Below are 27,999 nucleotides of genomic sequence, written 5' to 3'. Positions count from 1 at the left end.
AGAGGATATGGAGGTAGTTGGAGTGAGGACAGAGGATGCAGAGGACAGAGTGAGGTGGAGGAGGAGGACTCGATGTGGTGACCCATGAAGAGGGAAAAGTCAAAAGAAGAAGCTAGCATAGGCTACTTTTACCTTTTATTTAGCAATTTGCTGGTTTTAGCTTTTGATAATTACATTCCAGCTAGTGTTGATCTACTTTTAGCTAGTGTTTAGCTAGTTTTACATTTCATCCAGCATTTAGCTAATGTTGATTAATGTTTTGTGGCTGGCATTAGCTTTTAATAAGCTGAACATTTTACATTTGGCCTAGTGTTTTTACTTTTAGCAGGCTCTTTTTCCCTTTTTGTCTAGCACTTTGCTACTTTGGCGTTAGGCCAGCAGTTTGCTACTTTTATAAAGTGTTTTGCTAGTTTTACCTTTTAGTTACCACTTTGTCATTTACAATTTAATTAGTGTTGAGCTACTTTTAGCTACTGTTTTTACCATTTGAGCTTTGAGCTAGCATAGTAAGTTTTACATTGAGCTACTACTGTGGTACTTTCAGCTGGCACTTTGTCACTATCTAGCATTTTGCTACTGTTAACGCTTAGTTTGCATTTTTTCTTCAGCAATTTTCTTCAAAGCCAGCATTTACCATTCACACTTTTAAACTGCACATTTAAGCTGCCTTTTTGCAGAAAATTCATTTGTTCAATTTCTTTAAAATTGTGTGGTTTGATCCAGCTCAGATAATAGGCCTAGAAGTTAAACACGTGAGTTTTAAAATGCAAAGACATAGAAAAGTGATTTTCTAATTTTTAAATTCAGCTTTTAAAGAAGTTTTTATCCTTTATATAATTATCTTTTTATGCAACTTCTGTTTTGTTGGTGTAACGTTACGTAAAACAAATATAATTTCAGAACCAAATGCACCAGCTGTATTAAGAGACATACATGATGTCTGGAAATATTTCTTAAGGAGTCACATTTTCACTCTCTGCTCCTTGTGCGCCTTCAGAAGGTGGAGGACAGATTTTAAAAACAACAGCTTTATAATTGCATGTCACCGTGGCTGCTCCATCCTGAATAAACTATAATTATCTTGTGTGACATTTGCAAACTTCTCTAGTTGAATATGGTGCTACATATACCACATTTTTCTTGTGTTCACCCAGCATGCTCTGCAGCTCAGTCACTAAACATCAACAACAAAAAACATTTAGACAAATGGATTTCACCTTGAATTTCCTCAAAACACGAGGCATTTTGATCAAATTGGTCTCAAAAATCTTATTTCTGGTAACTCGTCTAAAGTTTTATCACAAGAGCTGTTTTTTTTTGGTCACCATCTTCTTATTCTTCAGTTTGTGTAACTCAAAAATCAGCGACAGAAGACGTTAACACTGTAAAGCCTTCCAAAACCTTCTAAAACAATATTAGGTTTGTAATGGCCAAATATGAGGATTCTAATTAAGTTTTACTAACTTTTGCTTGGAATATTCGAACTGAAATAGAGAACAAGCGAGAACAAATGGTGTCTTGATGATGAAGTTTTTCCAAAACTCTAATATAAGACTCGTTGGTACCCATTCCCACTCCAGGAAGTCACAGATGCATCATCTGGTAGGACCTTCTGGTGATGCTCTCATACAACCCAGCAACTGTTCATCTCAGTTTCCATCGGAAATGTGGACTCATTTGACCAATAATCATCGCCTTTAAAAAAATATTTTTAGATAAAAAAAATTCCATAATAAACACAATAAATAAATATAAACATATTTCTAAAAGAGCAGTGCACTTGGAATAAAGACTTTTGATTTCAATGAATATTTTCACAAAACTTTGCACTCTTTGTAATTTTACTCTGATAAAATCATTTTAACTGAGCAGCGTTTCGCTGAAGTCATCCTTTCTTTGGAAGAATAAGCCACAGTTGATATTCAGTCCCGACAGTCTTATAATAATTGATAATTTTTAACATTTCCAATTGACAAAAAAACAGATGTGGCATATCTTTTATTATATTATTATTATTAACAAAAACAATCATGGGGATTAAATTAAGGAGCCATTCTGTTGTGATGAATGGAATAGCAGCTTTGAGGGGTTTTAACAGATATATTTGAAAGTTTTGACCAGCTCGGGTAAAATATATTTCTCAGATAACTCTTTGATTCCATTAGAAAATATTTCTGACACAGTAATAATAATAAAAAAAAACACTCTTAAACATCACATTAATTATGCAGGTTTCATTTTCTGTGCAGTCTCTGACAAACCAGTCATTAACGATGAGTTGGTGATCTGTCATTAAGATTAAAAAACAAACAATTACAAATTCTTTCAAAGCATAAAGCAGCTTTAGCCCTTTTATTATTTTGTATGTATCTACCTGGATTATTGAGCATGAATCGGGATATTTAACCCTTTTAGTTTAAATAAGATGCAAACACATTTTGTACAACAGTACATTATCAAATTTTACAGATTTATTCAACCAAGTTAACTCACTGATTTCACTTCTTATACTGTTTTTAAAAGCAGTCATAAAAGTGTTGATAATTAAAGTCAGATTAAACACTCATTTATAAAATACTAAAATGCTAACATTACCATAATCGTTGATACTTTTCTCACTGCAATAATTCTTAAGTAAATGACAAAAATACAGACATTTGTTTTTGAAATCTGTATAACAGCCATATTCCAAATATAATTCATATTCTAAAGTTAATTTACAATCTAAAACTGCAACTAAACTAAGAACAAATAGATAAAGAAGTTACATAAACATAGAAAGACAGCGCCATCATCTGGAAGAGAAGAGTAAACCAGAAACTAACAGAAGTTGTTACAAAAGGTTAACATACAAAATATGAATAAAAAGTTAGTTTTGTCACAAAACAACATAAAACACAAATGTCACAGTCCGTCTGACTGAAGGGAAGTAGTACTATTATTTACAGTGCCACGAGTTCAGGTGAAATGTGCTCAGTACACAAAAGTAAACTAGAAAAAGTAAAAGTAAACTACTTTCAGATGTCTCTTGTAAATGAGTCCCTGAGGCTCAATGGGACTAACCTGTATAAATAAAGGTTGAATGAATGAACAGAGGGTGGGATCTAATACAGTCAGGCAGCAAAATCTACAAAACTGTAAAAAATATAAGTCAAAATGTTTTTTTGTTTTTTTTTACAACTGCAGCACAGTCTCAAAGCAAATCTACACTTTTAATTAAATCAAAAACAGTTTAAACAGTTTCAAATCTGTTAGAAAATCTATTAGATATTTCAAGTTAATATAATGTAATATGTCACACACACACACACACCCCACCCCCCACACACACACTCCACCCAACAGGGAAAAGACTGCTGTGCACCATAGCGCTTTATGCATGTTTGGTGCTGATAGTCTGCGTTTCTCAACTTGATACTGATATTTGTTTAACGGTAGTTGTTATTGATTTGAACATTTAATGCTTTATCACATTTATTTATCTTTTAATTTTTTATTTTAACAGCTTGACCTGGAGAAATATGCACAAAAATTTCAATATACCCGTTTATAACGTGTACAAGTGGCAATAAAATTCTATTCAAAAGACTTTGTAAGAGGTGAAAGACAAACTTTGGTAAGGTTCACAAAACCATTTATTTTATGGCCTTTTTCACTAAATTAAACGAAACCTATTTTGAAAACTGAATGTTTTTTTTGTCCAAATAAATAAATGGAGCCTTTCAGTGTTCCTGTGTTTTACCATGATGCTTTTGATGACTATGGCAAATTAGAATATCCCATTGACAGAGTTACTAGCCGGTCGAAGCAGATGTCACTTGTCCTGAGCCTGGTTCTGCTGGAGGTTTCTTCCTTTTATGAGGGAGTTTTTTCTTTCCACTGTTGCCTTTATGCTTGCTCAGGATGGGAGACTGATGAAATAAAGACAAAGCAATCTGCTGACTTTCTTCCTTCCTTTCTTGGATAGATAACTTTACTAATTGGCATTTATAATGTATATGAATGTTTCTGTTCAGTGCCCTGAGATAACTTCTATTGTGACTTGGTGCTATATAAATAAACTGAATTGAATTTAAAGTAAGGATACTGATGATAATTAGTTGTGTACTTTGAGCTTTTAGCATTTTAAACACTTCCAGTAAATTACTTTCGGCTGCTCACTTCTTCAGAGTCATCGCAGCGAATAAACTCGCATGAAAGATTTGGCTATTTGTTTTACAACGAATGCCCTTTCTGATGCAACCTGGGGCTCGAACCTGCAACCTCAGAATTACAAGACCGTGGCACTGAGAGCTACCGCAGCCCCAGGTTTTAAACAGTTCCAGTGAGAGAGCAAAATGTTTAATGGGCTTCATGTTGTGTTAATATGCAACTTAACTCCACAAAGCTCTCTCCAGGCCCGTCTCATCCACCTGCTGCTAGTCAGAGGTCAGGATGGCCTGTATGGTCACGCATGAGTCAAACTGGCAGGACTTCAAATTCAAAAGGTGATAATATCTAAAAACTTTGCATGCCGATAACCAAAAATAAAATTATACTTTGAATTAACTCACTTAGACCTCACTAAAGCTGCCAGTCAATCTGAATCCTATTTGTACAAAGTAAAAAGTATAAAAATAGTCAAACTGTTACAATTAAGAATAGCAGGCCCTAAAGTGTTTCAAAATGTATTTATTTTTTAAGAGTCGTACCTTATTAATAAGCCAACAAAGTCCATGCTCAATAATCCAGGTATACAATCCAACAATTTTCAGTCAGGTCATCTGGACAGTTTCTTTTTTTTTTGTGCTGAAATGTTTCACCTTCCATCCGGAAAGCTTCATCAGTCAAGGAAACACACAACACAAAACTGATTTTTCCACCAACAGCTTACTCCAAAGTGGAACAAACCAGTTATGTTGGTGCTAAGATGGTCTCTTTGGCACCCCCCGGTGCCGGCCCTCTTCCTCGTCCCATAACTGGTTTGTTCCACTTTGGAGTAAGCTGCTGGGGGAAGAATCAGTTTTGTGTTGTGTGTTTTCTTGACTGATGAAGCCTTCTGGATGGAAGGTGAAACATTTCAGCACAAAAAAAGAAACTGTCCAGATGACCTGACTGAAAATTATTTACAAACAAAAAAAACAAAACAAGAGAATTAATGTCCCCACTTACAAAATTTTGATGATAAACAAGAAAATTAAAATACACTTGAAACCCTAAGAGTAAACAATAACCTGTTGTTGTTTTTATTGTTGAAAAATCTGATTTTAGTGAATTTTAAAGCAAAATCAAAATAATCCCACCCCCTTTTGGCCACAAAGTAAACTGCAATAACAATGAAATTATACTTAATAACCAAGCAAGCATTTCGATTATTTTAAAGGGCACTGCATAATCTCAGATTGCTCTCTTATTACACAGGATTACAGTTTTGCCTTAAGGCTGAGTGAGCGTTACCTTTGAGAAGTGCGTAGGACCAACGCTGCACAGACATGTCAGAGATCTCACTGCATATACAGCTGCACGGCAGGAACCACCATGTTGTTACTTTTTTTGGAGAACACACAGAGTCGGTTATACAGTTCAGAACCCACCTGCCACTATGTGATTACTCTGCAACTGTTCGAGTGTTCTGACAGATAAGAAATGTGGTGATTTGCAGACACACCCTGTGGTTACCAAGAACAAAGAATATGTGGCCAAGCAGAACTAGCAAGCAGGTGGTCAAGTCTGTTAGATCCTCTGCATCTGAAACCTTCAGTGTCCCTTAAAAACCTCTTTATACAAATGTATGTGTCAAACGTAAGTAAGGACAGAATGCTCAGAAGAAAAACCTTTACAGTCAATAAAATGAACCAGTTCTCACTTGTCTTTGTTGTAACTTCCCTGGAAGAAAGACAGGAGCCTTTATAAAGGATATAAAAGCTGCAGCTTGCAGATGCCGACAGCTGCAAAAATCAAAGTTAGTGAATTTTAAAATACTACATGAAAGAAGAAACGGACAGGAAAGTTGTGATCATGGTTAATCCTCTCTACAAGGTTGTATAGCTGTTGATTCAGAAATGAATGTTAAAAGCCTTTATGTTTTGCATTAAAGTCTTGATGAAATAGCAGGTTTTTTTTAACCCTCTTTATGAATTCAGCGCAGCAAATGAAACGCATTAAAATACTTTTTGTCTTCAGACTCACCAAGAGTGTGCGAAGCTGAGCAGCATGGTTTGCAATCAGCCTGGGTCACCGCTGGCAAAGCTGAAACTTGAGAAATCTAAGCACAAACCAACACAAGCTGCAAAGCTCACAAAAGGTGTGATCTTTTCTGTAGAATCTGTTTCAACTGAGAATCGGCAACAATCACAGAGACAAGCCTCCACAGCTGATGACTCACTTTATGGCTGTGGCCTCGTGTCCAGCCGGCACATGGTGATCTGCTGCAGAAGGATGATTTTGGAATGTGGACAGGATGGGACTGTTGTTCAGCATACAGACTGAGATGTTACTGTGGTCATGGAGGGAGAGTAATCTGTAATCATTCTCCAACAAACTTACTTTTTAGCTTCTCCAGAGGTCGATCCCTTCTCAAGGTAACCCTCCAATGCAGAGTGCATCACAGTCACCTCTGATGCACACACAAAAACAAGGAAACAAAAAAACAACTAGCCACATTTCTGTGTTGCACATTCAGGAACTGCACATTTTCAGCGACTGAAAGTGTAACTAGGTACATCATTCCTTGGAATGATGTGGAAGTGGAAGTGAGCTGCAGGGTATGAAAGACAGATCTTCATCTCACACATAATAAGTTTCAAATCTGTAACTTCAAAACAAATATTGCATGAGGCTTCTTACTACCACCAGCTGGAACAGCAGTCTACGGTGTCTGCAGAGAATTTGCTGAAAAATCTGGACACTTTTGTGCAGAACCGGTTGACTCACGTTTTCGGGCATGGTGAACGTCAAGCTAGACAAATATACTTCCGGTTTTAATTATTTATTTCCGTTTTGTACGACGATGCGGTTTTTGTGCAACTCATGTTATTTTAATAACGTTGCATGAAAACGACAAAGTATTAAATTATTGTTAATGTATACCTGGCAGTATTAGCCTGAGTGATTTACAAAAATATATTTATTTTGAAAGGCATGGCGGTTCCAAAGCGTTTGTTTACTGTTTGGTCTGTTCCGTCAATGTATTCCATGAATATCTACAGGTCACTTTATTGTCTTTAAATTTATTTTATTTTAAATAATGCAACTAAATATTTACGAGTGTGTCACGTAAAGATTTTTCAAACTGCATGTAGGAACTAATGTTGTCAGTCGTTGTTGCAGCAGAGCAAATTTATGTGTCGGCGTTCGGCGAAGTTGGCTATTCACAACGAACCGCTCTTTACGTACTGCCGTTCACGTAGATTGTTGCTACGAAAACTTCGTAACTTAATTCGCTAAAGTGGAAGAGGTTGTTTTAGGGCGGAGGTTCGTTCTTTATCTGATTCTCTCAAATAAAAATATCACATTTATAAATGCTATACCACCATCTTTATCGAACGGCAAATTTGCGAACCTAAACTATACCAGATAATAATCTATAAACAGCTCCATCAGCTGGCGTTATTTCCAGCTATGCTCTTTTTTTATTCGGTTTAATTGCAATAACGTGTCTCATATTTTGACAGGACCGTTTTCCGATATCCTGTTTCACTGAAGAGTAAACGGGGTAAAATGGCGAAACGAAGAATCACGCAGGAAACCTTTGATGATGCTGTTCGGGAAAACATGGAGGAGTTTGAGATGAATCCAGAAGATGCTCTCAGAGATGCAGTGGAGCAATTTGAGTCGCAAGGTAAATAGCCCTGAAGTTTCGGTAATGACACTACTGAAATACTACAGTAGTGTAGTACACACTACTGAAATACTGGGTAGATTACTGTGCAAAAGTTTGAAACCACTGCTATATTCATTAAACTGAGGTTTCCAGCAGTTATATATTTTTAAGTGGTCTTGATGGCTCCTGAATTTCTGATTGCCTTTCAAATTTTTACTGGACTTGATCTGTTTTTTCCCCTCAAGTTTCAGTCCAGTCCTTGCAGCACCATGTCACAAATTGTGTGTAAAAAATCAGGAAAGTGAACAAGTGGGCCACAAAAGAAAGTGTCAGGCCTAAAGAAATAATCTACAGCAGACAAATAGTATCTGGAAACATCATACAATTAAGAAACAAGTCCATCATAAACCTGACACAGGGCTCGACGGATGCATTATGCTTCAGTTATCATCTGCCGACAAGTGTTCAACTGATACAACTCTTTTTTTTTTTTGTTAAATAAAATGCTAAAAAACTATTTTATGTATAGATTCAGTGTCAAACTGTTTCTTTGCCAAGTTGTCTGTTATATGTTGATATAACTTTGTTCATCCCTTGAATTTAAAAATGAATTTATAGTCAGAATTACATGGTGTAAACAAAAGAAAAAACTTTCTCAAAATGCTTGTCTTGGACTGAAAATTAGTTTTAAAAAAAGCTGCCAAAGTTAACATTAAAACACTGGAAAGTCCTGCAGATTCCTGAAGAAATATTGCCAAAGACCACTTTAAAAGAAAAAAAAACTGTCTCCTTGTGTATGGGGAAGTATAAAAAATTATGGCTATCTCAAGAATTTACACAATACTGTTTCCTGCAGCTTTATTATTTATATTCCCTTGTCACAATGTTGTAGTTACATCTAAAAACTGAGTTAAATACATACTAAAACTCAAGTTAAGTGGCACAGACATGAATATTCACTGTTTAGTGCAAGCATCATAAAAATGTATATTACCAATATGAGACACAAAACAAGCTATAGGATATGCACAATTGCACGAGACAAATTTTATTTGTATTTTTTATGATACTTTAAATTAATATTTGTGTGCTTTAAATAAATAATTATTTTTGCAGCATTTCAGGCTTTTTGTTAAGTGTTTTTGTTAGAATAATTTAATATTATCCTTTCAATAGCTCTTTAAATAAATATGCCACACAGGAGAGGTAGATAATATTCTTAATGCCAGGTTTAATCTTGCAAGATGAAGCAGAGTTGAAATAGTTTTTATACGTTTTTATGACATGCTGTGAGTCGCATTAACACAAATGCAATGTGTGATTGCAGGTGTAGACCTCACTTGTATAGTTAAGGCTGTGCCTGCTGTATCATCTGATGACAAACAAGAAGAGCAAACTCATGAGGTCCTAAAGGTGAGTTTTGATCTCCTTAAATAAAGGTACACCTTAGTACAATAAGATTTGTTTTCTCCCATTATCTGTTAATTTTTTACTTCTATTTCTTTTTTATATATAGGCTTTGGATTCTCTTCGAATTGGAAAAGACTCTGCTGCTGTAGCTGATGTGACAGCAGACATGAAATGCTTCACTGAGCAGTGCTCTGTTGGATTTGCTCAGAGATATCTGGCTGCTCAAAAAGACGCCTATCCCACCATCCTGTCCTACTGCAAAAAGAGCGTGGAGGAGCAGGACTCTGTGTTGACGGCGCTGTCCGCTCTGGCTGCACTGACAGATGGACAGCCGGACTTGTTGGATGCAGAAGGACAACAGTTTCTTTTGGATGTCCTGAAGAAACACCAAGCAGATTCTTCGGTGACGTGTGTTGCCATCTGCGTGGTGCGTCACTGCTGCTTAAAGCACGAACAGAACAGGCAGGATCTGGTTAAAGGTGGCCTGCTGCCATTGTTGACTCGTGCTATTACACAACACAGTGGATGCGCGGAGCTGATCAAACAGGCCTCGTCAGCTCTCAGGGTCATGACCTTTGATGACGATGTTCGAGTTACATTTGGGAATGCTCATGAGCATGCTAAAATGATCGTTCTTGAGCACAATGGGCTGAAGATATTAATTGATTCTGCAACAGGTAAGTCCAGCTAGAGTTTAGTTACAGCATTTTACCCAGGTTTTTATTTGTTTTTAACAGATCTACTTTCTTCACAGCTCACCCTAATAACACGTCTGTTCTGAGTGAGCTGTGTGCAACTTTAGCCCGCCTGGCTGTCAGGAACGAGTTTTGTCAAGACATCTGTGATCTTGGTGGATTAAAGCTCATTATGACGTTGCTTGCCGATAGCTATGAATCAGCGGTAGTGTACAATAATAATAATAATAATTTGTGATACAAATAGAATTAAATAGACTTTACATGTATGGTTGTTCTCCTCACTGAATTTGTTTTCACAGGAGCTGGTCCGGCAGGTCCTCAGCGCTATACGTGCTATAGCGGGAAACGATGACGTGAAAGACGCAGTTGTCAGTGCTGGTGGCGTGGAGCTCATTGTCATTGCCATGAACAGACACATGACAAACCCTACTGTGAGTTGTCTGCGTTTTATATGAATGCTCTTTCTCCTAGCGTAGCTTCAAATTTAAAATTAAAATAATTTTACATATGAATTTGTTTTAAAATTGTAAATGTACGTTTAATTTAAATGTAATTTTAAAAACAGTAGTTTGAGGAAAAAGTGCAACCGATGCTTTGAGACCCTGCTCACATTTTGCTGCAGGTCTGTGAGCAGGGCTGTGCTTGCCTCTCTGTTCTTGCCTTACGTAAACCCAACAACTGCAAAGCCATTATGGAGAATGGAGGCGCCTTTGCTGCTGTGCAGGCCATGAAGGCTCATTCTGATGCGATCAATGTGCAGGTAAAGTGAGATTTTTAAAACTAGTATGTTTATTAGAAATATGTCATATTGATGTGTTTTTCATGTTGCTATTCCTGAAAAATCACCAGAAACAAGCCTGCATGTTGTTGAGAAACCTGGTGGCGCGTATGCATAACTACAGCCAACCTATCTTGGAGATGGGAGCAGAGGTGCTAATTGCTCAGGCCGTGCAGACGCATCAAGACTGTGGGGATGTGGGTAAAGCGGCCCTCAGAGATCTGGGATGTCAGGTGGAGCTTCGAGAGCTGTGGACTGGCAAACATGGCAGCCTTGCCAACTGAGAGAGGAGCAGAGTATCACTGCACATCATACACATTTAGTCACTAGGAAATGCTGTGGTCTTGGTACATGGCTTTCATGCACAGTACCTGATAAAGATGAAATCTGTTTTGCTGTATGTTTCTGTATGGTGACAATGCTGATCAAAAGGGACATCAAAACTTCAAAAAAACACCCACAACAGATTGAATAAGTCTTAAAATTCAAATGCAAAAAGGACTGTGAAATAGCTTTTTTAAATCATCTGTAACATTTTATTTAAAACAAATGTAACAGCTTGTTTTTGCCTTTGCTTGATGTAAGTCAGTGGTTCTCAAAATGTTGGGAACGACCCCTGTCAGTGCCATGACAGGGAGTGTGTGTGAAGCTATTTAAAATTTCTTGAGTGAAATCCTGAAAAAAAAGTTGTAAGTGGAACTAATGTTCAGACATTGTTGCAACTCTGACTTGTTTTTATGTTACATGAAACATGTTTCTATGTTGGTTAGATGGACAGATCTCATGCTGGGAAGTGTGGAGAGTGGATCTGCTCCTACTGTCCAGCTTGCGCATGATAATAGAAGTGATGACGAACAAATGGGAGGAGGAACGTTTGCTGGCTGGAGGAGGTGTCACCTTAAATTGAGGACAAATTGTCAGACTACTGGTAATAATGGTCGAGGTGGGCTAATCTGAGCTGGAAATCCCACATTAAAAACCATCTGATGATGTGGCCTTCGAAGAGCTGGAAACTGCTTACTCAAGATGGGTGCCTGTGTGTTAGTGTGGATTCATAGAAAGAAAAAAACAACATTTTAAATCATAAACGGAAATTAGAAATGTCTTTCTGTTGAAAACATGGTGGAGGGTAAGAAACATGTTTGTATATAAACTGCTGACAGGATTAAAGTTAAAAAAGTAACACATGTTGAAACATTACACCCCAGTAATGTTAGAAAAGTATTTGACTTTTGAAAAAGAACACTAAAATAACCCAATCTGAAAAAAATTATAAAAATAAGCATCTAAATAAAACATTAAGCCACAAATATAATGCAGCACTTCATTTTTTTAAATACACATTTGACTCATTCCAGCCAACAATACTGCGGAATATTAAAATTTATCAATTTTGTATTTATTGAATGCATGTTTTGTTTTGTTTGACCATTTTTGATTAACCAGAGGTAAAGGTTAAATTAATTTTTTTTTTTTTGACAAGAATTTGCCAGGAAATTAAATTTGACTCATTTTGTTTTAATCTTGTTAAGATGGGCTGTTGCGAAAAGTTTGAAAACCACTGACATACCGGTAATTTCATTTGCGGCTGTCAACTGTGCTGCACTGAGCAAATTCCTTTCTCATGTTGAGCCAAGTTTTGCATGTATTGATTGGTTGGGTGTTTAATCCCTGCAAAAGTAATGCAGTTGTACTGTATGTTGGTGAGTGTTTAAGTATGTACTGTAACGATGCCCTTTGTGCAGAAAAACATCAGTAAACCTCTTTACTCTGGATCAGGCTTGATGATCAGCTTTGAGGAGTTTCCACCCAACCCTCTAACTGGGTTGCTGGGCTGGTTTTACACACGATCCTTGCTTTAGGTCTCTCGGCCTTTCCAAAACATTAACATTCTCTTTATCAGCCACCTTCTAGCACCAAGACTTGTGTTGAATTTTGTTAACATTGTTAATGCTAGAATCATTCAGAATAATTTTTCCATCACAATTATAAAGTTGTAGAGGCTCAGTCGTAGCAAAACAGAACCAAATAGTACCACCATCTTATTTCGCACCTAATGGACACAATATTGCAAATATCAAGATTAGTCAATATGAGGATTTATTTTGTTTAAAGGTGACGCTGCAGTACTTTTTCTCTTGAAGTCATTTAACTTTATTTGTGCAGATTCTGTCTGTAGATTAGTGGAGTCTAAACTTCAAATTTTTTTTTATTTTGACCTACTGAGCATCTCGACTATTATTTTGAGGGCCTTACAAATCTTTGTGCTCTCTCTTATACAATACAAGGAAACTGTTGTGAAAATAAGTTTGTAATGAAGAGCTCGATCATAATTTTTGTTAAACAGCTGATCGCATCTCGCCGACTGAAAAATATTGCTTTGATTTCATTTTAAAACTACACTTAATTCACAATTAATACTGTAGTGTTACATAAGCTTGGTTCAACAAATATGCTATTTATATGTATTAAATAAAAAAACTTGTGTTTATGTTCCCTTTACGTATAGTAAAATATGATTTTTGTTTTATTTTGGTAGAAATATGAAAAATTTAGCTTTAAATGCATAATTTTATATAATTTAATATGTTTAATCTATATATAGATAGATAGATAGATAGATAGATAGATAGATAGATAGATAGATAGATAGATAGATAGATAGATAGATAGATAGATAGATAGATAGATAGAAAGCTCAGAAACAGGTTTGAGTCCTCGCCCCTTTAACCGACCTATCCAAGCGCGCCCTACCACAGTGGGACTCCATTTCCCACAATTCACAGTGCTTGTCCTTGTCAAACTGATCAAGCTAAAGTGAACCGCCCCTGGATAGCTGACGGGACGGGCGGCGGAGAACAGCATGGAGGGTGATATCTGTCACATGAAGCCACTGCTATGCGGCTAGATTTGAGAAGTGTAAGAAATACAGTGCCTTTAACACCCCGACATAGTTTCTGTCAGCAGTCAGCTTTATTATATTCTCTTCGCTTTAGACAACAGAGTGACACTGTAGCGTTAAGCTAACAGCTAGCTTACCTTACTTCTCCTTCCAGTTGTTCAAGTTAGAAACATCTAAACTCGAGACAGCACGAAGAGAAGTCATTCATAGCAAGTCTTCGAGCTGGTGTCAGGTTTTTAAAGGTAAGAAATCCGATTTTATCCGATGTTTATTAAAACTTAGACAGCCGTCTGGCTACTGGATTCGCCGTGTTTTGATAGTGATCAACTTTTTAAACAGCCTGCTGCTGCACCACTTAGAAACAAACTGGGGCAGGAACAGTGCAGAACTTCATCTGATTATGGTGAAGCACTGCTTAAATGTACTTCATCATACTGGTTTTAAGTTGTCTATCAATGCACAATCTCGTGACAATGTTACATATCAGAAAATATAGTGCCTTTAAATGGATTTACATGAGTAATAAAACATGAATAAGGCATTCGTTGTTTTGTATTCATTTAACATTAACAATCAATTTAGAACTTGCACTCTTTGTTTTCTTCAAAGAATGCTGATATGAAATGAATAAATACTTTTATGGCTGCTTTTTATTTTTATTTTTGCAAACGCAAATTTTTTAGCTTTTAGAACATTGAGTAAAGGGGATATTTTCACTGTTCAGAAGTACTGTGCACGGTACACGGTAAACTTTTCATGCACTTATTGACAGCCTTTCATAAATTTTTAACCACTCTCTTTCCAGCAGTGCCATCCCAGTTGAACAAGCAATTAAGCAACATAATAATTCATGGGGAAGTTGTATGCTTATAGTGTACATGAGAATAATAGGTCATTGATAAATGTGATGTATGAAGCTGTAAGACAGCTGTCTTAGATTAGAGTAAGGAAGTGTAAAACGATATGCACATAGAAGAAAGCCAGAGGAGGGACTGACTGTGCACGAGGACAGAGTGCTCTGAAAGGGGCCACATTTGGACTTGAACTACACATTTAAGGGTTTGTTGTACTGATGCCAGGCTTCGTTGCCCCGACTACCCAGTAGTAGTTTTATGTGCGCTGGTCTTGTGCTTAATATGAAAATCTTATTGAATTTACATTTAAATTCATAATTTTAAATAATGTCTTGAATCTTCTCGGCTTATTTAGGATTAAGATAACATTTAACAACCTTTTAAAATTAAACTGTATTGTCAAGACAAGTGAGGTTGTGAAGACAAGTCGTTTTCAGTAGTTTAGACACCATGACTCTGTAAATGAGCAATATTTTTAACAGTGTTTCACATGACAGTGTGAAACAATTCCTTTTCATTTGCCCCTCCTTGGGTTTCATTGATTCATGGGAATTTCAGCTATTTCAGTATGTCTGGCTGGCCCAAAGCAAACTGCATTGTTTTCTTCTGCTTTTGTTCCTTCAGTATGAAGCAAGCAGTTTGTTTTCAGGGCTTTGACGATGAGTGCGATCTATTTGCTCCCAGCTCTCCATCAGATAAGTCAGTCAGAGTTTGACGCTAGTAAAAACAAATTAAAAACCGACAATTCAGGAAGTAAAGATTTTCGAACTGCAAAATATTGCGAACGCCGTTTTCAACGAACAGTTCAGCTTTACGTATTTCACAAAAACATGGCTGTGATTGAAAGCCGAGTTGTTCTGGGTGCTGTTTCGTTGTGATACTAGCCCAGAATTAAACAATTAGCCTTTGTTGGCATTAAATGGCCGATTTGTGTGGTGGAATGATTCACACACTGAAAATCATGCTTGTTTGTGACAGTGTTGAGCTCACCTGAGATGAATTTAGTTGTATTTAAGATAATCTAGTCTTTGCTCATCAGATGAGTGTGGCTGTCCTGACTGTGGGACGTTTTGGAAACACTGAAATCTGATATTCAAGCAGAGGATGTGTCTGAACAGTACTTGTTTTGTACAGTCTTTTTTCATCTACAAGCTTTCAGCGCTGCCCTTGATCAGATTCTTTTTCTTGTAGCATACTGGATCTGTTTTGTCTTATGTTGCCATCAGTTTCAGGGGAACGATTATGATTACTTGATCACTCATTTGGCCTGCTGTTCAGTAGCACCACTTGCTTTTATTTTTAAAGATGTTCATATGAAACTGTTTGCCTGAAGAAGCAAAAGACGTACAGCTCTGTTTCGGTTTATAACTTATCGGCTCATGAACTATTCTCGTGAGTCCCGTTTGTTTGCATGACGGTTCTTCGTAGAGTCATGTTTGTTACTTTGTTTTTTTTCCCTTTCTATAAAAGTAACAAGAGAGAATGCTTTGCTTAATATATCACATGAAGTTTGTTTTAAATTTGGCCTATCCTAAAACTGGCCTGTTCTGTTTTTATGTGTTTATTTTCCCTACTGAACCCTGCAGCCTCCAGGCCCTCGCCCTGCGGGTTGAATTCATGAGCGTGCTCGGTGTGTAGTCCGTCCGTGGGGATGGGAAGTGGAGTCCGGGAGCAACGAGCACCGCTGACGCAGGGAGAGGTGCTGCCGTTGGCGCCCTCCAGCCAGTCGGTGGAGAAATATGAGGTAAGGTCTCGCATTTACTGTTTTTCTTCAATGCCTAAAGAACAAAAAATGGATGTTGTGTTATTATACACAATCAATATGTTGCCGTGGTAGCTTTGTGGTCAGGGCCGTGGATTTGTAATCCTGAGGTTGCAGGTTTGAGCTCAGGTTGTCAAATGTTTTGTGCAAGTTTGCTCCTCTGCAGAAAGGAGCAGCTAAAAACAAATATCACTAATATTTTTAAATTTTCAAATTTGTGTTTAAAAAAAACCCCACCACAATAAAACAAAAGTGTCAGTTCAAAAAAACATTTACAAATTTATGAATTGCAACACAATCTTTTTCAATTATTTTCAACTGAATTAATATTGAAATATGCTGCAAACAAAGTAGTATTTGTTCAAGCGTTGTAATTTAACTGTGCTTTACTGGATGCTGACTGACAAACAAAATAAATCACCAAATATTTGGAGTTCAGTTCAGTTTATTTATATAGCACCAAGTCCCAACAGAAGTCATCTCAGGGCACTGAAGAGAAACATGTTGAACGAGTTGAAGTGTCCTCTGTTTTTCCTGTCTTGATTCATCAAAAAATGTCGGGACCACAGTCCGTTACCTGAGATGGGACTGGGACATGTCTGACAGCAACATGATCACATTGTTTGGTGCCTCTTTTCCAGGAGGAACAGCTTTAAACATTTCCTGAAACATTAATAAAGTTCAAGATAGTCTTATCTCGAAAACATTGTCCAAGCTAAGAAGCTATGAATAATTAAAAGCAAAAACAATTTTAACCATGTAGTCAAAGTAAAAAAAAACAATTAACTTTAAGACACTTACAGTAAGTTAATGACTGAGGGGTCCCAGTGTAGACTGGGTCATCTAACATGCTGGGATCCTGAGGACAGATCTGTGTTGCAGCTGTGAAATGTTAATAAATTTAGACTGAACTGCATATAATTCCACTAGTATTAGAGTATTTTTTTATTATTTGTCTTTATACTTAGACTTTCATCATTTTCAAAACCTGCATATGTGTAGTTGATAAATTTCACTGTATCCTAATAAAATTAATAGAGTGAAGTAAAGTAATCATTTTCTTGTTACATTCACTCTAATGCATCAGAACAATGATTTTACTCTACGACCCAAAGAAAATGACTAAAGACAATTTTTGCGGTAAGGAATGTTAAAGCTTTAAATGGATATTCTTATTAGCTTGTTGCCAGGCCAGAGGATAGTTCTCCAAATTTCAACAAGCTATATTCCATTTGAAGTTTTTGAGATGGAGAAATTGAAAATGACAATAACTCAATATTATGACGTTTCATTTTGCCAGCACAGGTCACTTATTGTTGGGGGCTGTTTGACTTGTACAAAGTGCTGCAAACATGTGTTTTTTTTTCTGTATTTTGTTAATTTTTTTTTTTTTTTTTTAATGAAATTTGGTTATTCAGTAAAACTAGACATGCCAACTACTGTATGTAAAATAAAAGGACCCCTGTTCAGGAGCTGGCTCATCTAATGACGTTTGCGTGAGAGGTTTTTGTAATTACGGTACCCTTTTGTAATTTTACTCTAATGATCAACAGATTGTCAAACAACTTTGTTCATAGAATTACAGGATTCACTCTGTGGCTGCTGGTGACCCTAAAAATGATTTCTCCATGACTGTGCAGGGCATGAAGCGCACTCGATCCGTCCTCAACTCACTTTTCTCGGGGGCTTTAGCTGGAGCTGTGGCCAAGACGGCTGTCGCTCCGTTGGACAGAACTAAAATCATTTTCCAAGGTAAGCAGGACGCTTTGCTCTCACATCGCCAGTGACCCAAATGACAAGGAATTAGGTCAAATATGTTTTTGGAGAAAAACTGAACTGTTCCTAGGCCTGTCGCGATAAACAATAAATCGATAAATCGTATGAAAAATGAAAATTATCGACCTCATGTTCATTTATCAGCTTTATCGTTTCTTCATGTCTCTTTTTTTCTACTGAAGACACTGGATGATAAAAGGCTCTTCAATGACCCCTCCCTTTCTCTTTTCTCTTTAAAATCTGTTTTAATTGCCCAAAATCACATTTTTGGATTGTTAAAAGCACAGACATAAATAATGTCTATGGTTAAAAGCAGCTAAGCTGAGAAGCTAAGCTACAAGCTAAGCTAACAGGCCGACCTCTGGAAAAAACCTCCGTCTTGTTGAAGCTCCAAAATTCATGGTTGAAACTCGTTCCTTCGTGTACAAAGTTGTTTTTCTCTGCAAAAAGAAGCTGAGAACTTGTTTACTGATTTTTTAATAAAAAAATTTGTGTGGAAAAATGCTATGCTAATTCACACCGAGCCTCCGTCATTTTGAGAACCGAAAAAAAGGAAGGAGAGACAACCCGTGTCACGTCAAGGGGCTTCCCTCCAATTTTTATTAAAGAGACACGCTTCTCGCTCCCTCACTATCCATCCTTCGGTTCAAACGGTCTTATACTGCCATCTGGTGGTCAATTAAGGTACTACACTCAAAACAAATTAACCAACATTTCTTCTTAAATTTTACAATAATTATTGTCAAATTTAAAACGATATTATCGTTTATCGCAATATTTTCTGAGACAATTAATCTCCCAGCAAAATTTGTTATTGTGACAGGTCTAGTTCCTGCATTATCATCGTTAATGTTGTTCACTTTCTTCTTTTTTTTTTTTTTAGTTTCCTCAACAAGATTTTCTGCCAAGGTAGGCCTGAGCAAGAATAACAAAAAAATCCTGTTATTAATCTGCTTTTCTTACACTAATAGCAGCAGCTAACATTAGCAGGAAGTTTTCCCAGCATAAATAATAGTAACATTAAATATGTGTAGGCCAGCACTTACAGGATATATGAAAATAAATTGTTAAAAAATGTAACATAAACTGAATAAATGACCCACAGGCAGATATTTAACGTGTTCACTGCTTGCAGGAAGCGTACAGGTTGATTTACCGCACCTACCTGAAGGATGGTTTCTTCAGTTTGTGGAGGGGGAACTCTGCCACCATGGTGCGAGTCATCCCGTACGCTGCCATCCAGTTCTGTGCACATGAGCAGTACAAGAGGCTGCTGGGAGGATATTATGGCTTTCAGGGGAAGTAAGTGAAGCCTTTCTGAAGTTTTCTTTCACGTCAAGTAGTAAAGAAACGGACTGATCTGTGTGTCCTGGATCCAGAGCTCTGCCTCCAGTTCCAAGGTTGCTGGCTGGGTCCATGGCGGGAACCACAGCGGCCATGCTGACCTATCCTCTGGACATGGTGCGGGCTAGGATGGCCGTAACGCCAAAAGAAATGTAAGACTGTTTTCTTTTTACTAAATGAATATTAATCGGTGTGAGGTTTTTCTTGTTGTGGTGGGATCACAATTCTACTAAAACTGGTTTTTAAAACGGGAGCTGGGATAAATTATAATGGTGATCTATTTTATTCACACAAAAAACGTATATTTTTTTTAAAACTTCTGTTTAGGTACAGTAACATTCTGCATGTTTTTGTGCGGATCTCTCGAGAAGAAGGCTTGAAGACGATGTATCGAGGTTTCACCCCCACTATACTGGGCGTCATCCCGTACGCTGGCCTCAGCTTTTTTACTTATGAAACACTAAAGAAGATGCATGCAGGTACCACACGTTCTTTTCACCCCCCCATACCTGCACACAGTTGATGTTTACGTGACGGTCGCGCTTCACCTCCTCCTCCTCCTCCTCGCAGAGCACAGCGGCCGCCCTCAGCCCTACACCTTCGAACGTCTGGCCTTTGGAGCCTGTGCGGGTCTCATTGGCCAGTCGGCATCTTACCCGCTGGATGTGGTGAGACGGCGCATGCAGACCGCAGGAGTGACGGGTCACACGTACGGCACCATCCTGGGCACCATGAGGGAGATCGTGTCAGAAGAGGGGGTCGTCCGCGGACTCTACAAAGGTCTCAGTATGAACTGGGTCAAAGGACCGATAGCAGTGGGGATCAGCTTCACCACCTTTGACCTCACGCAGATCCTCCTGAGGAAGCTGCATCAGATGGGTTATATCCGATAGATCTGACGGTGAGGGCGGAGTGATGTGCTCCGTATAAGCTCTCAGAAGGAAGATTTAAACAAACGCACAGCGACTCGGGATGTGTTGCTAGTATTAACGTCAAGTGCAATATGATCAATTACTTTTGAGTGTGCGCACATGAATTATAACGCTTCTCCCCTGGTGAGCTAAACCCGTAAGAAGTTTAAATGTACACACACACACACACACACACACACACACACACACACACGGTCGTGTGTACAACAAACTCTTTGTTTCCAGAGATGAAACCAAAGGTTAAAATCTGAGTTTGGTGAAGATTTTAAGAGGTTTATGGACAAACTTGGTCCTGGTTTCTCCCCACAGACGCCGACTTTAACAAAGTTTTCCTCCAAGTTTAATGAAAGGACAAGTTTTTGACCCACGTGTCCTCAGTCGTGTCTCTGAATTCACAGCTCGGTTGTAGTTTATGTGGTTTGTTTTATTTCAGTGCCAACACTTTAGAAGTATCAGGAGTGCCTACGTTGTTGTTTCATGTTGGTGTTTTCACTGTGAATTCATCGTTCGCTTTTTGAAAGACTGTGAAAAAGCGTCGGATGTTTTTGTTGATCGATGCAGATTCCCCCCCCCCCCCCCGTTTTATTCTCCCACTTTCAGTAGCATTAAGCAATATTATGCTCAGTTTTCCATATATGGGGCATTTTTATCCTAAAATGACATGTTAATGAGTAAAACACCCCTCAGTTAATGCCACAGAGGTTCACTGTTGCGTTGCTGCTGACACTGTTCAAAGGCGCTGCTTTTTAAATCTGATGTAGTATCACAGTAGATTGTTGGGTTTAAACTCTTCATCATCCTCATCTGCATGCTGCTGGATTCAGCGTTGTCTTCCAGTCAGTGTGACAGCCTCTTGGTACATTATAAAACTTTTTACAGTGTAGAGTTGTGGCAGCGCAGGCAAGTGGAATGACACGACAGGAAAAATTCAGTCATCTATTAAAGTGGTAATGTGAGTTCTCTGAATACACATTGGTGCTCTCATTGTTGAACTTTGTCTGAACACATAATAAAACTCATCTAATTGTTACGTGGAGGACAAAATAAGCAACTTGTTTTACAGTTTGTGCAGCGTTTGGTTTGACACGTTATCTTTGGAACGGCACTGATGAAAGCGCACAGTTGCTGAAGACGAGCATCACTTTCTATACTTAGACCTCACATACCACGCAGGAGCAAAGTGGAGCAGAGGGCGCGTTGTGTCGTTGATATCAGGAAATGGTGGACAGGCTTTGGAGAATTGATTTACAAAACACCATTTAAAAAAAAAAAAAAATCTGCTACAGCTGCCCAGCATATGATTTATTAGCAATAATCGCTAGGGATGCACAATATTATTGGTATGGTATCAGCCGATATTAGCAATGTTAAATATCGTACATTAGCCAGTCCATCAAAATAACTCACCGATATAAAAGGTTTCTGTTTTAAGTTCTTTTTAAATTTAAGAAGCGGTCAAGTATATCTATTAATGCACTATTTTCACTTGTCGCTTGTGAACAGGTTGAGTTTAGATTTGTGAAAATTTACAAATTTGCAATTGTTGTCAAATTTGACATTAAACATAATCCACGTTGAAGTGTTGCATCATTTTCAGCCCCCTTTTTGACATCTGCATTTGGTAGCAGGCCCAACTGACCAAGAGCATGAATAATGTATTTTAATTTCACAGCAGAGAAAGCTATGTAGCCTCTGTAAGTAGGGCTAGGAAAAATAAAATCAGTATTGGTATCGGTTATCGGCTAAATAAGTTTTAACATATAAATCCAATATCGTGCATCCCTAAAATCGCTACAGTCTTTTATTAAGGTCCTCAGCGGAGCTTGGGAAAGATTGTTTGAATCTTAGAGATTGTTTTTAACTGCACTAAGAACAGAATGTTTTATAGTTAACTTGTTAAAATAAAGTGTTTTTAGTACTAATGCTGGAAACTTTCTAGTGTTTGTTTAGATCTGAAAAAAAAAATTCAAATCATACTCTTCACTTTTTAAAACATTAAACTATCAGAAATGACACAAAATAGTCACTGAAGTCACACGTTGTCTTAAAAGAAGATAAGGTGACTCGTCTTCAGGATTAGAGAAGCTGATTTCTTTAGTTTGGCATTAAATTGAGTTGTTCCATTGCTGCTCCTCCAAACAGCACTGAAACCACTAACAGGAGGTTCCCGGCTGAATGAAGCATTAAAAAGGTGGACAAACATGAACTTTTCCAGTATTAAGAACACACTATCAGTCTATCAATCAGTCATTTCTTTAGTTTTTACTGAGTGTATCTTTGTAGAGCTCCCACTCACCAACGGCTCGTTTCATCCGATCAGCTGCAGGGAGCACGTTACTGCCAATAACAATGCAAGTTTTATTTTTTATGAATAATTAGTGACTTGAAGACCTAATGACAGCTTGGTCTGTATTGCATTTCCTCTTTTTTGGTTCACAGTGACTGAACGCTGAGGTTACTGACTGAAGTGCCTGATGAGAAACGTTAATGTTTTACTATAAAGCAGCTAGTTCTACTAACCTGTTTCCAGGTTCGTCTCATCTCAGTTTTGAATCTTGAGTATTTAAGCAGCAGTTTTAGGTTTTGTAACTGAATGTACGAGCGGCTGCACAGGTCCAGTTTTTTTTTATGTGAAACCTGTCGAACGTTGATTGCCTTGCAGAACATTTTAGTCTGGAATGAGTTCATCACACGAAGATGTTAATTAATTTAAGATGGCTTAATAAGAATATGATCAGAATTTTTATTTTTTTTTAATATCAGAGGGTAAACGAGAAGCTGCAGGACTCGAAAAGACAATCATTAAATGCCAAAAAGGCTTTTTTTTTAAGAATCAAAGCTGATTGACAGCAGCTTGGCTAGAAAAAGTACAGAAACACTGTTTTCTTGGTGTATTTTCTACTTTTTTATGTTGCAGCAGATACGATTGTATAGATTTGTCTGAGGTCACCTGTTTTTTGAAATTGTGATTTGTGCCAACTAAAAGTTACTCACAATAACCCTTTGTTCAGTCTCCAGTAACGATGGTGTGTTTGTGGGAATCTGTAAATGTCACACTCTTGAAATAAAACTGGATGTTCACGTGTTGATTTGTGCTTTTCTGTCCCTGAATGTTCGTGCCTTGGGAAAAATGTTCAGATTTGGAAATATATTGAATAAAAAGGTTTTGAGCAGCACCTTCTCATAGTGGATCAACCAGTTTGCTGCTGACAGACAAAACTAGTTGTTCACATGCAAAAGGAGGAGCATCAGCCTGAAAAAGTAGGATATCTACATTGCTCCTGGGCCTGTCTTGTGTAGAATGCTGGTTTGAGAGATGGGTAATGGAAACCGTCTTTGTGTTGAGAACTTGTCCATCGTTAAACAGGGCCGGGGGCCTCCGTGTTCAACTGCTATTGCATCACTCAGCCCTCTGTGCACGTGGCCTTCAGGCCACTAACGATCAATTTTTAAGCTGATGGTCCTCCTTTTGCATGTGAACGACTAGTTTTGGCTGTCACCACCAAACTGGTTGATCCACTATGAGAAGGTGCTGCTTATAAGACTGTGTTTGTGCAACTCCTCAGACAGATGAAGTCTTTTGGATAAAAGACGAAACGTTTCACCAAAGAATCTGACCAGAGGACCTTACTCAACCTTGTTAGATTTATCTACCTGGATTATTGAGCATGCATCAGGACTTCATGAGCAAAATATTTGTAAAAATATTTAAAGGTGGCTAGAAAATTAGTTATTGTGTAAAGGAAATACATCTAAAATGGGAATTGTAGACTTACCACAAACTTAACACCACAAACATCAAGGAAGTGTTTAGCATAGTAAAAGTATGTAAAAAATAGTGATGAAAATATGTATGAAACAAAAATGGACTACATAAACGTTTGTGACTTTTTGTTTCGATTATGATTATTTTGTCCCATCAATTTCACCCTAATTTCGCTGACCCTGGATGTAATGACATTATCTAGACACTAGATGGCGCTCCAACCAAAAAAAAACGGGGTTTTCTGCAGTTCTGCTTATCGCCGACAGGTGGCAGCAGAGTCCTGCTCCGCCGGCTGGAGGCAGAAACCGATGGGAGCTGCAGCTCTGCCCCGAGGCCGCGCGTTCAATTTGGCCGTGAACGCAACGCACTAACAAACATATCACAATTAATAATTATAATAATAACAGTGTTGACAAGTTATATCCATTTATATTAAAATAATATGTCAAATTTGTGCTATTAAACGTTTACAGAAATAACACTTTTTAAATTTAAAGCAAAAGGGATGTTTTAAAAATGAGACAAAGCATTTGTTTGAATTTCATCACAGATTCCCAGATTTGTTGTGCTTAAAATGAATTTGGAATTAAAATAAAATAAAAAAAAACCAAGAGACACAATTAAAGAAAAGACTAATTAAAGAGTGAGTGAGAGGAGGGAAGGATGGAGGCTGCTGGAGGATGTGGTTGCTATAGATACTTGGCACCATTGGAAGGGGGCAGAGCCAATTTGCATTCATTCAGATGATAGTTGTTGCTCTCTCAGTCTCTCCCTGAAATAAAAGCAGACCTGGAACCATTTCCCCGTTTAATTTCTTCCCTCTTAATAACTCGGTTAAAAATTATTATTTTAACATAAAACTGAGTGAAAACAGATTTATAATATATTGACCTACCTGTGCTTTATAAAAATACAGGTGCCGTTTGACTGTTTATATGAGCAGGCTGTTTATTTTTTATCACTCACAAAGTCACTTTTCAGCCTTTTGTTTAGAAAAAGCTTTTTATCTTTAATGCAGAGCCAGTTTTATAAGTAAAATCTGAGATTGTCTTCTTGTTTAAATTATGAGAATATAATAAAAATAATAAAAAAAAACCACACCTGTTTTACACACAATACTTCAGGCCTGTAAGTTTTTTTATTTAATTATTTTACAGGTCTAAATTAATTCCTAAATTTTAGATTTGGAAATAAAATTATGTAGATGATTTAATTTTTTAATATAAGAACAAACCTTCAAAATAAAAAACATTTTAAGTCGCTTTTAAAGACATTGGTTCAGAAAATCTGCAAGACTTTATTAGGCCTCTAAATTAACTAACAGTATGATTGTTTTTGTGCCAATTATACTTTAAAATAGATTAGATAATAATCACAATAAAATAACATAAAAAACGTATCCTAATAGGTACTAAAGGGAACCAAAATCAACGGAAAAAGTCTTTAAAATTGTTATAATTTCTTTACAAAACAGCAAAATAATAATTATTATAATTTTAGAGTCATATTGAAAAAATAAAATCAAACTAAATTTGTGAGAAAGTCTAAAAAATAATTATATAACAAATAAAAAAAAAAACCTTTTTGGTGCGTCTAAAACAAATATGTCAACATGTAGCCACCGAATGTGTTCAGTGTGAAAACTGAAAGAAAAAAGATTTTAGATGTAAATTTCATAAATTTGACCCTACGTTTCATCAGAACACCATACACAGACATGTAAGGAAAAATTCAAACACTAACATAAAGTAGAAAAATAATTCTCTTTTTGACAAACTCTGAAAACTAAACCACTGAAGCTACAATGGAAATATATAAAAACCTTTAGCAATATTATAATTTTTTAGATTACATCCTTTTTGAATATAAAGTTTCCACAGAGCTTGTATTTGCAGTAAACAAATAAAATATACAAATCTGAGATTATTCAGACTAAAATTATTTAAAACTTTCATCCGTCTAATGTTTGAATTGGCCTAATCTTGCAATTTTCCACAAAAAGCATCCTCAGTGTATGAATTAGTAAATGTGTAAAAATACACAAAGGCAATGCACTTTTATAAAGATTTGTTTTATTAAATCATGCATCAACCTAAACACTTTTACTTCTTAGCAGCAGAGAGGACATAGCACACCATGTCTATAATACCTTTTATTTTGCCAGTGTTTTTAAATAGTAAATATTAAACTCATAGACAACTGGTTTAAATGGTAAAGTCATAATCATTAATTTTAGTTATGTCCTTGAGTCAAAAATCTGCTGATCGGACATTTCCCAGCGTTCCGTAAATCTGCAAAACAAGAAGAAGAAGAAATCACTGACAGAACAGGGCTGCAGGATGAAAGTTTTTCACTGTGAGAAGACTTGCAGAAGATATGGACCACAGGTTTTATTACTTTAAAGCGTCCCCCCCCCCCCCCCCCACACACACACACACACACAGCGTTCTAGTGTCTAGTTCTGTTTGTAATATCATGACCAGCAGAAATACTGTAACTCTGCCTGATTCAGATTTCCTTGAATATTAGTGAGAAGCGTGGACGCTTATGCGCTTAAATGTTTCAGCAAAACTTTATTTAGCACTCCTAATTGCTCGAAGTGTTTTTTTTTTTCAGCGCTGATCCAACTACAAAGATCAGTGTAAAGGTGGTTTACGAGGAGGAGGAAGAGGGTGAGTGCACGGATCAGAGCTGAAGCAGAGACTCAGTCATTGTTTGGGCCTTCGGAGCCTCTACAGCCTGCGCCCCCCGTACAGCCCTGTTTCCACTCACCCTGAAGTTAAACGCTCACAGATTGAATAAAACGAGGCAGACAGGAGGTAATGTCATCATTTTTTAAAGTGATAATGCTGGAGACAGAAACACTCAGTAAGTAACTACAAATGTGTCTAAAGAGAGTGCGCCACTTGGTGCGTTTGGCTGCAGCAGTCAGATTGCCTCTGAGAGCTTATCCATTTTGAATATTCACCCAAAGATTGTTTTCTAAAAGTTTCAGCAAAATCTGAGATATTTTGCTAACAGACATTGTCCCCCACAGTCCATGCCAAGGTTTTAAAGAACTGAAGGAGCAGTCGGAGTGCTTTCCAAGGATCATTGAGAGCTACGACTGCACCAAGTTTTAAATAAAAATCCTTAAAAATGACAGAGTTATTGCCATTTTTGCGTTTTCAGAGTTAGCTCTGGTGGCCATTTTGAAACATGTTGACCCAAATAACCAACCAGTTATAGACAAGCATCCGATAATTACTTTGTGAGAGTTTCAACAATTTGTGTCCAGTGGCTCTAAAGATATTTCAACAAATGTGTAAAGTTTTAATATGATTTACATGCAGTCCTTTGGATTTTTTTTGTGGGTTGTTTTTGGTAAATTATGTTGCCATGGTAACTTGAAATGCCAATAAAAGTAACAGCACACATCTCGCTGCAGAGACACTCGTTTTGATTTATATTTTGTGTGGGTGGATTTTTCCATTTGGGCAGCAATAAGGTTGACCTAAGAGGAAAAATAAATAAATATATGAGGGGAAAAAACAAAAAGGATGTTATAATTTATAATCTGCTTTCTGTTTTCTTCCTGACTTTAACACTTTAATACAATAGATGTCTTTGCTATGAAATGGTGGTTGGATGAGGGCTCAAATGCAGAAGGAAGTGAACACAAATGACTCCAAAATGCTTAAAATGATTATTCCAGAAACAGAAAGTTCTGTGCAAACAAGCCAGACTTCCAAACAACAAAATATTTCAAGAACACGAAAACTCCCAAACTAGCTCCATACAGCGTGAAGTATGAGGAGCACAAACACGCTGAGGCTGATGCAACACAGGTGAAAACAGCCTCAACGATTACAGACACACATCAGCACAGGAAGTATAAGATGCACACACAGACTACCAAAATAAGATTAGAAATATTAACAACTGGAGAAAAATAAATATAGAAAACCAAGACATCCACCCAAAACAGTAACACAAA

At 37.2% G+C, this 27,999-nt stretch overlaps 2 protein-coding genes across 2 annotated transcripts; both read left to right on the top strand.

Annotated features, from left to right (window-relative positions):
- Positions 1–7,408: 7,408 nt before the first annotated feature.
- On the top strand, positions 7,409–11,104 carry armc6 (armadillo repeat containing 6). Its single transcript, XM_037681703.1, has 8 exons — positions 7,409–7,452; positions 7,653–7,819; positions 9,129–9,214; positions 9,318–9,888; positions 9,966–10,133; positions 10,207–10,340; positions 10,532–10,669; positions 10,759–11,104. The coding sequence occupies exons 2-8, from the start codon at positions 7,699–7,701 to the stop codon at positions 10,969–10,971; spliced, it is 1,431 nt and encodes a 476-aa protein (XP_037537631.1). The 5' UTR covers positions 7,409–7,452; positions 7,653–7,698; the 3' UTR covers positions 10,972–11,104.
- A 2,650-nt stretch (positions 11,105–13,754) lies between these two features.
- On the top strand, positions 13,755–20,605 carry slc25a42 (solute carrier family 25 member 42). The gene is made up of 8 exons (XM_037681702.1): positions 13,755–13,831; positions 16,030–16,187; positions 17,846–17,957; positions 18,865–18,890; positions 19,117–19,283; positions 19,361–19,477; positions 19,653–19,804; positions 19,896–20,605. Exons 2-8 carry the CDS (start codon positions 16,095–16,097, stop codon positions 20,216–20,218), a joined length of 990 nt encoding a protein of 329 aa, XP_037537630.1. The 5' UTR covers positions 13,755–13,831; positions 16,030–16,094; the 3' UTR covers positions 20,219–20,605.
- Positions 20,606–27,999: the final 7,394 nt, after the last annotated feature.

This window comes from Nematolebias whitei, chromosome 9 (assembly GCF_014905685.2).
Source record: "Nematolebias whitei isolate Nwh7 chromosome 9, NemWhi1, whole genome shotgun sequence".
Taxonomy (NCBI): domain Eukaryota; kingdom Metazoa; phylum Chordata; class Actinopteri; order Cyprinodontiformes; family Rivulidae; genus Nematolebias; species Nematolebias whitei.
This window is presented reverse-complemented; position numbering and strand designations above follow the sequence as displayed.